Source organism: Hippocampus comes, unplaced genomic scaffold, assembly GCF_001891065.2.
Source record: "Hippocampus comes isolate QL1 unplaced genomic scaffold, H_comes_QL1_v1.1 scaffold76, whole genome shotgun sequence".
Taxonomy (NCBI): domain Eukaryota; kingdom Metazoa; phylum Chordata; class Actinopteri; order Syngnathiformes; family Syngnathidae; genus Hippocampus; species Hippocampus comes.
In genome coordinates, this window is record NW_017805277.1 from 650769 (window position 1) to 665062 (window position 14294).

At 39.7% G+C, this 14294-nt stretch overlaps 2 protein-coding genes across 3 annotated transcripts in view; both read right to left on the minus strand.

Moving 5' to 3' along the window:
* Window positions 1–10194, minus strand: part of LOC109516100 (CSC1-like protein 2) — an 11587-nt gene extending 1393 nt beyond the window's left edge. The window contains exons 1-18 of one of the 2 annotated variants that reach the window (XM_019870307.1): window positions 8868–9677; window positions 8552–8619; window positions 7542–7641; window positions 7414–7451; window positions 7162–7304; window positions 6042–6087; window positions 5855–5963; window positions 5649–5719; window positions 4938–5018; window positions 4734–4848; window positions 4149–4282; window positions 3917–4054; window positions 3665–3818; window positions 2941–3047; window positions 2772–2858; window positions 2603–2668; window positions 855–1017; window positions 340–445 (exon numbers count right to left, since the gene is read on the minus strand). In XM_019870307.1, the coding sequence (XP_019725866.1) occupies window positions 340–445; window positions 855–1017; window positions 2603–2668; window positions 2772–2858; window positions 2941–3047; window positions 3665–3818; window positions 3917–4054; window positions 4149–4282; window positions 4734–4848; window positions 4938–5018; window positions 5649–5719; window positions 5855–5963; window positions 6042–6087; window positions 7162–7304; window positions 7414–7451; window positions 7542–7641; window positions 8552–8619; window positions 8868–9047 (1906 nt within the window). In that variant the 5' untranslated portion in view covers window positions 9048–9677. Of the gene's footprint in view, window positions 1–339; window positions 446–854; window positions 1018–2602; window positions 2669–2771; window positions 2859–2940; window positions 3048–3664; window positions 3819–3916; window positions 4055–4148; window positions 4283–4733; window positions 4849–4937; window positions 5019–5648; window positions 5720–5854; window positions 5964–6041; window positions 6088–7161; window positions 7305–7413; window positions 7452–7541; window positions 7642–8551; window positions 8620–8867 lie in introns of both variants that reach the window. The other variant, XM_019870308.1, reaches the window with a different exon arrangement.
* A 304-nt stretch (window positions 10195–10498) lies between these two features.
* LOC109516116 (synaptosomal-associated protein 29-like) lies at window positions 10499–12930 on the minus strand. Its single transcript, XM_019870329.1, has 4 exons — window positions 12850–12930; window positions 11729–11807; window positions 11535–11639; window positions 10499–10943 (listed from the first exon to the last, which is right to left on the minus strand). The coding sequence occupies exons 1-4, from the start codon at window positions 12928–12930 to the stop codon at window positions 10783–10785; spliced, it is 426 nt and encodes a 141-aa protein (XP_019725888.1). The 3' UTR covers window positions 10499–10782.
* Window positions 12931–14294: the final 1364 nt, after the last annotated feature.

Consider the following 14294-nt stretch of genomic DNA (forward strand, 5'->3'; position numbering starts at 1 on the left):
ATCAAAAGCCATCAAATTCCCAAGTTAACTTTAACCACCACATCCCGTGTCAGTACTTTCCACAGAAGACATCGAGCTGGGGGGCGGTGAAATGAAAGACAGCATCGATGGCCAGTGTGAAAGTGGCTGCTGATGCCAACCACCAAGTGACCCCAATTTTTCCCTAGAGGGGAAAAAAAGTAGCTGTTTGGCTCGCACACTGAGCAATGAATTGGGACACAGCATCAATTGCAGACTTGATTCAAGAACCAGTAGTAGATCAACTGCTCATGTATGTTTCAACGTCATTTTACCAGATTATAATTGTGAAAAAGAAAAAAAAGAAAAATCTAATCTTACCAAAAGGGACTATGACTGGGCAGGTGATGCTATAGGTCATAATCATGGTGAAGATACACATCATCCAGGCGTAAGACGCTCCACATGGAAACTCCGTGGCCGGTAACTATAAAAATGATTCATTTGTCATAAAATATAATAGTTTTAATCAACACATTTGTCATGTTTGGAAAAATATTTGCAAATTTTGCCTTTTGCAAGGCAATTCGATCAGCTCTGCCATGATTTTTGCGTGTGGGCCCACAGTGTTCATGTTAGGACACATTGAAAAGGAATTTAACTACTTTGATGGGTATAAAAGTGTGTGGGAATGGGCGGTGGCCAGCAGGGAAACATGTTGTCCCATGTCAACTATGCCCGTGGGCCAACACAACACAATAAGTGACCATAAAGTGAAATTCTCTATCCTCCAAGCCAGTGCTTTTCAGGCTTTTGTCAAGAGGTAAATCATCAACTACTGCTGCTAAAACAAAAGCACATATTTACATCATAATGCCACGAAATGCCACACTAACCATCCTGATGTTCCTCCGCCTGGCCTCCGAACAAGCCATGCAAATGCGAACGCCATACACCACCAAAGCTGGGATCCTCAGCAGTTCCATGGCATTACCAGTGAGCGCAGATGCAATGACACATTTAACAAAGAAGGAGCCTGTGTCGGGAAGGAACACGCACCTGGAAGAAATTATACATGATTTTATGGTTGGGTTCGAGAGTAGAGAAAAGAAAAGACAGAGAGATAAAGCAAGAGCACAAGCGAGCGTGAGAAAGACGGTGATGTAGCTAACTGTCCATTCATCCAATCAGTCCATCAGTGTCTGACACTTGAGGCATTAAGCCACAAAAAATGAATAAGGCTATAGCTCATCCCTGACAATATGCTTTATAAAACAGGAATGATTTAAGGTTGCTCTTCAATAACGAGAGAGTTTTAGCCTTCCGGGTGGACTCAGGGAGCAGAGATTCCATAGAACGAGTGCCTGATAACTAAATGTTATACCTCCTGTTCAATTTTTGTAGATTCTGGGGACCACAGGTGAATTTGTGTTATGTGGCGTAGCGCTCGAGTAGGTTCGTAAGGCACCAGCAGTTATTTAATGGATGGTGGTGCTTGATCATTTTTATCGGTCAGCAAGATTTTAAATGCAATTTCAAATTTTATGCGAAGCCATTGTAGTGAGCCTAACAATGAGATTAGATTAGATTTTTTATTTTATTCACGCAAGTGGAAGAATGCGGTCCTTGACACTTTTTGGATGTGACTATTGAATACTAAATCCTGGTCCAGGAGAGGGGAGTCTTAACGCCGTTATAACACTATAGACTTTGGCTCTGGAGTGATGGAGGCGAAGGACAATCATTTAGGTTTTCGTTCAGAAGTAGGATATTATCAGTCCTCCAGCTTTTGATTTATTTAAGGCCTGAAGATTGATACATTGATTTACTTTCCTCAGGTTTCATGGATAGAGTATGTCTTCGGCATATCAGTGGGAATTTACGTGTTTCTTAATAACACTACCTACTTTGACACATGTAAAGACTAAAGAATACAGGTTCAAGTACTGATGCCTGCGGGACACCACATTCAAGTCTAATGGTCATTCTTTGTTGTCAATATTTACAAATTGTAGGCTACCTGACAGGTATGATTTCAACTAGTTTAAGGCAGAAAGTCATTAATACCGATGGCATACTCTTAACAAGGATTTTGGTGGTCATGCGTCAAAGGCTGCACTGAGTTCCAATCACACAAGTAGAGGTGCTGCCTTTATTCAAGGCAGTAAGGACGTCATTACTTTCACCAGGGCCATCTCTGTACTATGGTTTATTCTAAATCCAGTCTGATACTCCTCAAATAGATTTTTAGTTTGTAGGTTGTCAACTAGATAGATAGGCAACTGCTTCCTGAAAATTTTATGCAGGAATTGAAGATTGGATATCAGTCTGTTGTTGTCTAGGACGGTGGGGACATCATTTCTCAAGAAATATGAAGTGTTAGATCGTTGGATTGGTTTGCATTATTGTTTAATCTGAGCTTTAGTTTGTTATTTATTAATGAGTCACAATATATATTTAGATGTCTACGGCACACTTTTTGGGCAGAATTTTGATGTGGTGAAAGCTTACAAAGCTTCAAGGCAAACGATGTTTAGACCTGTAATTGTCAATAAAAGCACCCCTGCTAGAACATGTATTTGTTTGAGATGTTAGAAAATAAAATGGATATGATTACAGGATGCGGAATGCATTTGCTACTTACTCAAATCGCTGTGTCCCATTGGACAAGAACGTAGAACCAAAAAGCCATTCGAAAAAATACTCCATACTGCAACAAAGGGTTTATTGCACAAGACAAGTAATACAATGTATTCATGCATAGCATTTCCATTCGCTGTTTTCAAATGAAAAATAAATAAATACATGCTTACTTGCCAATACCGAGGGAGGGCAGAACCAGGAACATTAAAGTTTGGAAAATATAGCACTTGTGCATTGTAACTTGATTTTCTGTTGACCTGTGGAAAAATGAGTAATCTTGACTACATCGAGAGTCGCGCATCCTCAGAACATGCAAAATTGAGCGGTGTGGAACCTCACCGGGTCCAGTGGGATTCAAAAAGAGATGAATAATAGACAACGGTAGGAAGCAAGGTGGAGAACAACCACAGTAGGAAGGTGGGTAAAAACTGTGTGATGAGTGGATTCTGGGGAAAAAAGCAGAACAGGCTGGACGACTTACCATTGCACAAAATAGGAGGCGTTCATAGCCTCGAGGAATCAGACGAGTATTAGATGTTTATAGAGTTTACATACACTATATAAAAAGGCTTTTTTTTTTCATCTGCGTCTGACACATGGTGTCCAAAGTGGTGTAACTGAGCCAAGTTTTATCGGCTGCCTTGGCTGCACATTACGGTCTTTGTGATGGCCACTCCAAAATATTTGGAGAGAGATATGACGGTCACTGGGAGCAGTAATCCAGAGTGAAGTGAAGACTGCATACTTTGTGTTGTGACTAAACTTCTCGAGAATAGTCACTAGCTAACGCTACACGAGTTCAACGTAGCTGGGAAACCCTATGGTAGCTTAAAACAGCTGCGTTTGGATGGCAATGTGCAGAGTGCAACACAAAAATGTTCATGAGCTTGTGTTGCTTTGAGAAAAAAAATGTTCATAATCAGCTGTTTAGTCAAGGCTATCAATACAAGGATGTCCTATTTCAACTAACTGGAAAAGGCTAAACTATATTTTCCATAACCATTGACGGCGTTGCTTGCAAAAAGCTCATTATCCAAGACCAGTTCTCAACCTGTTCACTCACGTTTAGGTCCTCCACTGCTTTGGTAAAATTGAAGTCATCCAAAGTGGCCATAATGATGGATGGAGTGGTAAAGAAGAAGAGGAGGATGACGAGCAAAAAGTTGATGGCAAAAAAGCGGAGCCACCATGAGATTCCGCCCACTGCCAGATGGTCCCTGTGAAACAGAGCGGTTCAGACACGGCGGGACGATAAGCTAAACCACAAGTCATGTTTTGGTTTTTTTTTTTTTTTGCTTCCCTGAAGTCGTCCTACCAGTGGACATTGTGTGGATCAGGGGCATAGCTGACCGTCCAATTGTCTGTCCTCAGCTTGGCGCTCTTGGAAGAACACCTGGGCTCTCGCTCAACGTGACAGCCATGACAAATGCAAACGTTGAAGTCCCTCAAAATTCTGAAACGAGTCACGCGTCCGGATAACGCGAATCTATCAGTCACACCAGCACCTTTAGAGCGTCTAGTGGTACGGCTTATGAAACAGGACTTGCCTTTCAGCCACGGCCTCATTCTGAAAAGTGACAAAGATCATTTTTAAATGTTTCTTCTGTACTTTCTCCCTCTCTTCCATGAAGATCTTCAATAACGATTCTTCCAGCATGGTGTAATACTCGACCGCCTCTTGCTGGTAGGGACAATGAGTCAAATAAGTTCATCGAAGGTATTTTTCTCAGTATCACTCTGCTCAGCGGTTTGCCTGATCAAGTCACAAATGTCGAAGGATCTTCAAAGCCATTTTCGTTTGTTTTTTACAAGTCCTTCGGGGTATAATTCTCTACGTTTTACACACACACTATTGAGTATGCCTGTAGTGTGTAAACACGTAACTGTTTTCTCCATTCGGTGAGTAATTACGATGGTTATCTATCTCTGGACAACTTAAGAGTTTCCCTGTTGGTGTGGCCTTTTTCAGCCAGTTTTCCCTGTTTTTTTAAGGAAAATACAATCAAAGCATACTTCCTGCTGCTCGAACTTTTCAACACATTGTATCAGCTATTGACCAACATCAGCTCTAGCAGAGAACATATATCAGGCCCTGCAGTTTGGTGTAGAAATGAAGACATGACCGTTCTCACCTGTTTGTAATGTTTGAAACACCGTAAATATTGACAAAAGTTTGCGGTCATCATGGTGGTGTTGCCCCGAGCCTGTTGATCGAGGTAGAAGTTTTTTTGGCATTCTGCCCTCTTCCTGCGCACAAAACATCACCCGAGTCGAAGCGCTGTTCAGGCACAATCAGGACAAAGATGATCAACCGGTCAGAAGAAGTTATGTGTTACCGTTTATGAAACAGTTCCAACAGCTTGGAGAAGTCGTAACAGATCCGTACATCCTCCACAGTACAGTATTCATATGCCTCCCTATTAAAGAGTAAAGCGATAAAAGGGGAAAACATTGAAAAACTCCATTGTCAACACCATTCTTGTGCTTTTCATCAAACATGGCAGATTCCACTAATTACGGCACTAGTTAGCAGTTTTTTTTCCAGTATCTCACCCTACGTGATGCACTGTGTCGCTTCTCATGAGGAAAAGCATTTTGAAAGACACTGAATGACTGATATTGTAACATATGTCCACTTGATTTAAAAACCCTGGAGGGATAGCAGTTAATTCATAATTTTCCAGGAAGAAATGCGAAATTACATGTGAAAACTAAAATATAATAAAATTATCTCCTGGCTTTGTTGAAAAGTAAAGGCAGAAATACTGTATTTCCACCTGCACAATTTAAAGAGCTTTGGATTGGGATTTGAAAAGCCTGACGGAAAAAAAAACAAGGGGAGATTCATGAAAAAAAACTTCTTATTGTAATAAAAGCTAACGGCTGAAATTACCACCAGGGCTTTCATCAAATACGTATTACCTGTAAAATGAAATATCCAAACTTACTGTAATAAAAGCTAACGGCTGAAATTACCACTAGGGCTTTGGTCAAATACGTATTACCTGTAAAATGAAATATCCAAAAAAATCCTCAACGGTCCTTACTCAAAGTGATGCTTTATCTCCACTGCTTCTGCATCTGTGGGGATTCCAATCACCAACAACGTACAATTCGCCTATGGGAATGTGAAGCTTTTAAGTGGTTGGTATTGCAAGGTTTGGTCCTATCAGGGGTCGCCACGGTGAGTCACTGGTGGACAAAAAGAGTGGAGGGTGCTTTTCTAACAACTCTCTTTGACCGAGCCACCCACCATGTCGTCCTGTCTGTCGTGCATCTTGTGCGTGTGCTTTCTCATGCTGTACACCGTCAGGATGAGATAGAGGACAGCAAAGAGGTTGTGCACCCACAAACCTGTTTCACTGAGTGAGCGAAAACGGGGACAGGGATATAATGACAGAGGAATGTAGCGCATCCCAATGAAATGATGAAGAACTTACCTATTCATATTTGCAATCGTGTATTTTCCAAAATGAGTGTCCTTTTCTGCGGAAGCAAAACAAGCCTAATAGCATCAAGGTGGCATTGGAGATTTTCAAGCATGTTAATAGACCCAAATGAATATGTGGAACGTAAATGTGGTCTCATTTGAAGTTCAACCCAAATGTTCTGGAAAAATATGCCTAAAAGGTATTGGCTCAGTTAGCATTAATTGTCTTTTGCTTTTACATTGGCTTTATTGAGTAACAGTGAAAACCTGGCAGCTCAGTACGATGTGAGCAAAACAATAAATGAAATAACCCAAATGTCTCATTAATTCCAGCAATACCTAAAAAAATCACAACCAGGTGACCGGTGATGCTCTGTAAACTTCCTTTTCTTTGTTTCCGTAACCTCTTCTGTCAAACGTCTTCCATGGGAGAGCACTTTTACTTGATTTTAGTCAAATTAAACTGTTATTTTCCTATGATTAAATAACTTTAAACTTGATTTTAAAGTTGGGTTGAGTTGGAACAAATGAAACCACTTTAATTTACAATGTAAAAACTTCAGTCAACAAGCATCACAAAACAGACTGGGCTCAATTTTCATGACCAGTGTGAATCGGGGATGGCGAGCGGCTTATCTCCGTGTGGAGGCAAGTTAGACCCGATGTTGGTAATTTTGCAGGTGAGCGCAGGCTGGCGGATCCGCATTCAAGTGGCTGATTTTCATTCCGTTTAAATTGTCCCATGTGTCTGATTACAGGTCCATGAATGTCAGACTCTGTCTGCCTGTGCCCTGATCAAATTCAAAATTGTGTTTGATCAGCTGCGTCAGTATTTAGACACGGTCTGAGCAGGCGTATAAGTTTCGATCGACTGACACCAAATTGTCATTGCGCCGGGCACTTCTCCACACCCCCTCCCTGTGCCGGAACGCCCAGGTTGGCGCGGAGCAGTCTGCCAAATTGCCAATGCACACAGTGAGTCTTCCACTGATATGAAACTCAGGATACGATGGCATTGGTGCCAGGGTTCGAGTGCTCTGTCATTGAAACTATGGCCTTGACTTGAGTTCCACCGTAATCAGCATAAACGAGTATTCAGACAATTGTAAAAGGATTTCCCACAAACTTACCAAAACGTTTGCCAGCATAATTCAAGGGAAAGATGACACCCATAGACAACATAGTCACAATTATTAACAGGCCAATGATGTGACGCTGGAAGGACAAATAATTAATCACATCCTCCTCACACTTCCTCCTTATCTCGTTTTCACTGCAGTGAGATCACAGTAATAGAATCAACATCCCATTCTGGGGAACCAGTTTAAATTGTATGACTCACGAATTTAATAATTTTTTTTCAAATATTGACTATCGCTCACCTGATGTGGACCATGTCATTAACCCAGGACATTAATCGCTTTGAGAGAGAACAGAAATGTCAAAAACATCCTTTTGAGGGGTAACTCGCATCAATATCTCCTCATTTGTCTCGTTTCAACCAACTTACTGCATCTTTAAAACCCATGTGTGGTTGAGGGGTAGGTGAACTGGAAGATGAGGATGAGTCACTGTCATCATCAATCGTGTCATCCACGTTAGACAGCGCGCTGTATGTACAAGCACATTGAATTGGCATAATGTCACACGTGTGTTGGTGTGTTTATTTTGATGATTCCTAAATGTTGTACATTTTTAAAAACTTTTACTAAAGGAGTGAAATCAATACTTTTTTTTTTTTTTATAAAAGTATATTTCTACTATATTTGCCACCACCAGAATATGGGAAGAAAAACAAAAGGTATTACTGTATCACAACAAGATGCCTCCTTTAAGCCTTCCCAATTTATTAAGTAACTTTCAAAATTGATCATGCGCCCATCCCCACTCCCTAACCCTCAAATAAATTAACTGCAAGCAAATAATATACTGTACATGAGAATAGCAAAATGATGTACGTGAGCTTGTTTATAAGGTGAACAATGGTAAGTAATAAAGTTTTGGCTCATACTGTATTAACATTTAGGGTCCTATTTTCATAACTAGTCGTTGTTTTATCGCCAATAAAATACAAAATGCTAATACTAATGTTACTTAAAACATTTAAGGGTTTCCTAAAGTGGCAGTTACACCATAATGACAAGATGGTAGGCAATTTCTGGGACATGCAAAATACCTGTATTGCATTATGGAAATACAAAAGGTAAACAAAACGACTTTGTTTTCTTTACCAACGTTTTACGCACAATGTAGAAACAACTGGTATAAAATGAAGGAAACACATTTTAGGAGACATCACTGCACTGTATTGGTATGTATGTGCAAATGTTTTGGCCACTTAGAATAAAACGTCAGAGATTAATTATTCTGCTACACTTAAATGGTGACTGAGTGAGGACACTATAAAGGCACTTAATCGTGATCCTGATCCAAGAGTTTGTTGAATGTTGTATTTCGTATGCCACGAAAATAGTAAAAGCAAACAAAAACAAGAGCGGTACATGACATTATGACACTTACGGATCTTCTTGAGGGACATTTCCCCAGCCTCCGGTCATTACACGAATGCAGAACACACACAACACAAGCTGCAAGTACAACAGAATTAAGTGCTAATTGGTAGGCATTTAAATTCCTCCAAGGAGTTATATTTGATAAGAGGTAGAACATTTATTGATCGATATATATTGATTTCATCTATGTCTCGCTAAGAACCCCCCTAAAACAATCACCAAAACAAGATGAAGTCTTAAAACAAGAACAATGAGGCGAAGAAGAAAAATAGACGAGCTAGCCTTCAAAGGACGAGGGAGTTGGAGGGTTTGCAAAAACTCACCGCGAAGCAGAAAAAGTGCCCGTAGAGTACAATGAACACTCCACCAAAGTTGAATTTTTCCAGTAACGCATTGCGAAATCGCGCCCCATAGCAGTGGTCGATAGAAACGTTCTTAGTTGCAGCCAGTGTCATGTGGCTCATCACCAACACCATCAACATATATAAATTCACGCGCGACATCTTGCTAAAATGTACATAATTATTTTGTTGATGTCCATTTGTTTCTTTCGGCAACAAAATAAAAACACGATCCTCAGGGGCAATTCAAAGTCATTTTCGTCTGGATGGATGTTTAAATCACACCTAGCAGGAATGTCAACGTCATTCGTATTTGCCTTGAACCAAAGATGCTGAATGAACCAAGAGGATTTGCGCCACTTGGTCACGTGACCGTAGCGTCTCCGTTGAAAAAAAAGGTTTGACCTGCAAGATTGCGCATGAACTCAATTTATCGTTGTGAAAGGCTGGGTTACCCAATATATAAGTTCCAGTTTCTTTTCATGTACAGCTAAAAATCTAACCTTTTATATTCTAGGTTTTTCTATCAGTATAATACTGTACAGAACAAATTGCTTTCGTTCTATTCTGTTCTCCAGCTGCCTTGATAATTGAAATTAATAGCTGGCATCATAACTAAATCTACTCAGCAAATCTGCCCAGCAGTTACTTGTTGTGGGTGAGATTCTCGAATCACGGTCTCCGTTTTTTCCCCCTCAAAAATTATGTTACACGTTTACATTTGTAGATTCGTGTTGCACATTTGTGACTGGGTTACGGATATGGATTCTATTAACATGTTTGTGGTTTGAGTGGAGAAGTTGAAAGCAAGCCCACTTGACAAAAGGAGGGGCGTGTGTATGTGCCAGGGGTGGGCATACAGTAATGGCTCCGACACTCAAGCAGCCGAATGCATGTGCTGACTCCCTGCAGGGGTTGTCGGGTAGACAGAGCACAAGAGCTTGCTGATGCGTCATGAATTGACATAAGAGTTAGTGGCCGAAGCAGACAGGAAATAAGAATCCGTGATAGCCTGAGGGGAAACCGATGTTGAAAACAATTCCCTGGATTTCCCATTTGACGTTGATAGATGGATGAGCTGTAGCTCAAAGTTGTCCACCAGATTGCTACCTGGAGATTGATGGATGCAAAAAGAAAGTATTCCTTTCTCCGTATTTCCAGGTTAGATATCATCCAAAAGGGGTGCTTCCTTCCAAATTAGAGTAAGATAGAAGGCTGTAAAAATAGCAATTTGTCTCACTTTATTGGTTCTTATTGTAGTCTAGTAATCACAGACAGTTGTGATTGGTTTGTTAGTTCTTCAGATACTGTCGTTTGGTGTGGCACTATATATAAAAAGTGTCTTGTTCCAATAGCATTAAATAATAATAGTGTGTTTTCCATCTGTATTATTTATAACAAATTATGACATTTTTAAACCATTATACCCAACCAGATTCCCGGTCAGTATTCCCAATACCCCAAAACACTGCTGGTCCTACCTGCTGGAAAAAGCTGAAAGTCATTATATAGATTTTCTAAAAAAAAAAAACAAAACTATATATATATATATATATATATATATATAATTGTAAGGCAGCACTTTTCGTACATATTGTTTGACTGAATCGAAGTTTTACACAATATTCATATTTAGAGAGATGCATGTGCATAGACTGATGAAGACCACTTCCAAATTTACGAACATGGAGTATTTCCTTTGCTGCACACAATCCAAATATGTTAGGATTGGTAGTGGGGGGAGGGACATACATTTACAAATACAAATGAAGCAAAAAAAAAAAAAACCCAAAACAAAACATATTCTGCAAGTATTTTCTTGATCAGGACATGATGTAAAATCAAGTGATGACTTGTAAGATGTCAGTGAGGTCTAAAGTCGCAATTTTTTTTATTTTTATTTGAGCCTTTTAATCTGCTGGTTTGTGTTATTGATCTTTGTGTCCATCTTGTCCACTTTGTTGCCCAGAGAATCGATGAGGTCATTCTGGCTGTCAATCTCAGACTGCAGACCCAACCCGAGTTTCTTCAGACGGCTCAGGCCATCTGCCATTTCATCTAGACAGGGTCAAAACACGCCACGCGTGTTAAGTAGAATTTGTGATTGTTGTAGTGAATGAGGCTGTCAGTAAAAGCATTTCATAAGTAAACAACTTCAATTGAAGTAGCTAAACTGTCATGCGTATAAACGTATGGTTTCATTTGCCTATATTTTATCATAGGCCTAACCGATAAAAAAAAAGTGGTCTAGCAAAGATGGTTTGAAGCGCTAAATCAGTTTTTGATTTAAATGATGCGACTGCGTAGAAAGGAATCATTCCACTTTGAAAATATATCAAGATACGTCTCATCTCGTGTTCTTCTGGAGAGATACATCTTCGACATCGAAATGGCACATTTACGTTGCTGACAGGATCATTGAAATGTAGGTAACATGACACCGAAAAATTCATTGGTAACATACCCACTCGAACTGAACCGTACCATCTCAAATCGAATCGTAAACCCCACTGAGTCGAACTGAATCGTTCCACTTTATAATCGAACCGTTCTTGAATCATTTGGCACGCTACGTACCGAAAACCGTATCGAACTGTCAATAAAACCTTTACATGGGATCGCTGTTGATATTTTGAGCATATACTGTACCTAAATTGTTGTCCAAGGTCTGGTGAGCTTGTCGAAGGTGTCTGTTCTGAGGATATCCATTTTGTGTGGAGGAGCCGCCATCTACCGATCCAGTGGCTCCAAACCCTAAATTTAAAAAAAAATGCTGCTGTCAAAACACACTTAAGATTTTACCTGACGTGTCTTGTCAGATGCTTATATCCGTCACAATGTACCTTCTGTCTGCAGCTTTCGTAGGTTGGGATGACTTGCTTGGTATTTGTCTTCATGCCCTCTGCTGAAACAAAAAAAAACCTGAAAAAAAAAATGTTAAAATTAGGCGTCATACCAAGTGTGACTCCTCACTAGCCTGAGATCCAATTCTAGTTTTATATGCAGTTTTGCACCCCTGTAATGTTGATGTATGTTTTGTCAAGGCTTTATATTAAACTTAAGGCCATGTGAATCTTATTATATTGATGTAGAAAAAAAAACCCTGAAAAAAAATATGTTAAAACTAGGCGTCATACCAAGCACGACTCCTCGCTAGCCTGAGATCCAATTCTAGTTTAGGGCAACAATTTATGCAGTTTTGCACCCCTGTAATGTCGATGTATGCTTTGTCAAGGCTTTATATTAACTTAAGGCCATGTGAATCTTATTATATTGATGTAAGTCATATTAAAGCAAAGTGTGTGTGCCATAACTCAACGTTCATGTCGTCAAAACAATTCTTGAAGCTACGTATTGGCACAACATACCCAGAAACCTTGACATGCGGCCATTGGTATCTTGAGGCTGGAACACGGGACCGTTCCTTTACATAACTTTGTGAACCTCGAGGGTGGAACAACACAAATATTAAAATATCAAAAATGCATACGATGTACCTTAACATTAAATTACATTACCATTGAAATGGAGCCCTGGAGTGAAATATACTGAAACACTCAAGAGCCACAGCATTGGTACAATTGTACAAAAGTCCAATAAGAAAGTGTCATTGGTTAACACTCATTATCAATCAAAAACTGATCATTACTGCCTTTGTAAAGATAGCTTACTTGCCTGAATGCAATAAGTTCCAAAAGCTACATTGCATTTTCCAAAAAGATGGCATCTGGTAAATTTGACACTTTGCTTTGATTTGAGAAAATGTCATGCTCTGAGTATTGATTCAACATTCTAACATGACCTTGATCATCTGCTGACTGTATTATTATTATTAGTACAAGTGTGAGTGCCCACGGGCATTCAAATAACAATTCGATTAGCTTCTTTTGTTGTCCCCATTGAATCCAACAACTCAGATGTGAAAAGGAAATAAACATTTGTGCTAAACCAGAAAAAAAAACACCTCATTGGGGACATTGGTGATGCTGAACTTGACACCGCCATCAGAGCTGCTGTCGTCTGAGGCGTTTATCTGACATGTCATTGCTCTGACCTCAGGAGGGGGTGCGCAGATGAAAGCAATGAAAAACAACATTGAAGCCTTCATTGTCTGCCTTGTATACGCCTCGTGTAAGCTGATTGGACTTGCACGATTGTAACTCCTCACCTGAAATAATGACTGGGATTTAATTTGCATCGTGAGGAGGCCGGGAAGATGATCAATGAGGTGCCAGTGAATGAGATGGAAGCAGCATACGTAAGTGAAAAACGTGGTAAACAACTGCAGAGAAGTGATGAGAGACTTGTTTTCCATTTTGGCGTGCTGTGCTTCAGCGAAGACATGAAAATATAACAGGGTATGACGATATAATGAGAGGACAAATTGTCTTGTCAATTTTAGCTTGCTTGAAAATGAAATGAAAGAAAATACCGTGATACAGAAAAAAATCGTTGCAGCCTCTGCCTAAAAAAAAATATATAGTTAGGATTATATATTTTTTATCATAGTGAATTCACACTTTGTACATACAGAGCCACCCCCTCGCCCCGCTATATTGTGGTTTATTGTATTTCTTGTTTTGAAGTCATTTTACAGTAGGCTCATTGCATCTTAATTTACCCAAAGGAGGTAATCTGTTTTAGAACATGAAATCCAAGATTTTAATGACACCGCACCAGCGGTTTGGAAGAAATTTTCGGATTTTCATAAAAACGGGCGTGGAACCCAACTTTTACACCCCGATTCCTCGGAAATGTTCAAAATGAAATCTATTATTATAAGTGAAAGGAGAATTCAACAGGGATTTTAAATATACTATTTTTCAACAGAGGCAGAGAGAGAAAGAGAGAGAGAGAGTGAGAGAGAGCAAGAGAGAGAGAGAGAGAGAGAGAGAGAGAGACACACACACACATAAGCTTCTCTCTCCATTCCAAACACGTTTATGGAAGAAGTAACTATATATATCCCTCTCTTATAATATACAGTATGTCATATATTATACCCTTTTGTAGCATATTACAGATTGGCAGGATGGAAACCTTGAGCAATATAACATCTGTGTTGTGAGTGACACCGAGGATGACAATACTGTCACTGTAACAGTATGTACATTCTGTCATCACATGAGAGCGTTTGAGTGTTCTGCTCGTGACTCCATGGTAAGCATAGATAAATGAATAATTAAAAAAAAATGAATACAAAAATAAATAACTTTACATCCAAATAATTGACATGGGATAATTTCTCGTGGCACACCTGATAATTTCTTTTGCATCAATTTGCAGAAAAACAAAATATATTACTCCTGTAGAATGTTTATATATTTTAGCTAACATGTTGGGAATTCTGCGATTGGCTAGCAACTAGTTCAGGGTGGATGGCGCCTACTGCCCGAAGACTGCTGGGAT

What these genes read in the sequence shown, in the direction of transcription:
- LOC109516116 (XM_019870329.1), bottom strand. Translation starts at nt 12,930, where the DNA reads ATGACATGTCAGATAAACGCCTCAGACGACAGCAGCTCTGATGGCGGT. An exon ending in ACGAAAGCTGCAGACAGAAG is followed by an intron (nt 11,640 to 11,728) that starts GTACATTGTGAC and finishes TTTTAAATTTAG; the next exon opens with GGTTTGGAGCCACTGGATCG. An exon ending in GACCTTGGACAACAATTTAG is followed by an intron (nt 10,944 to 11,534) that starts GTACAGTATATG and finishes GACCCTGTCTAG; the next exon opens with ATGAAATGGCAGATGGCCTG.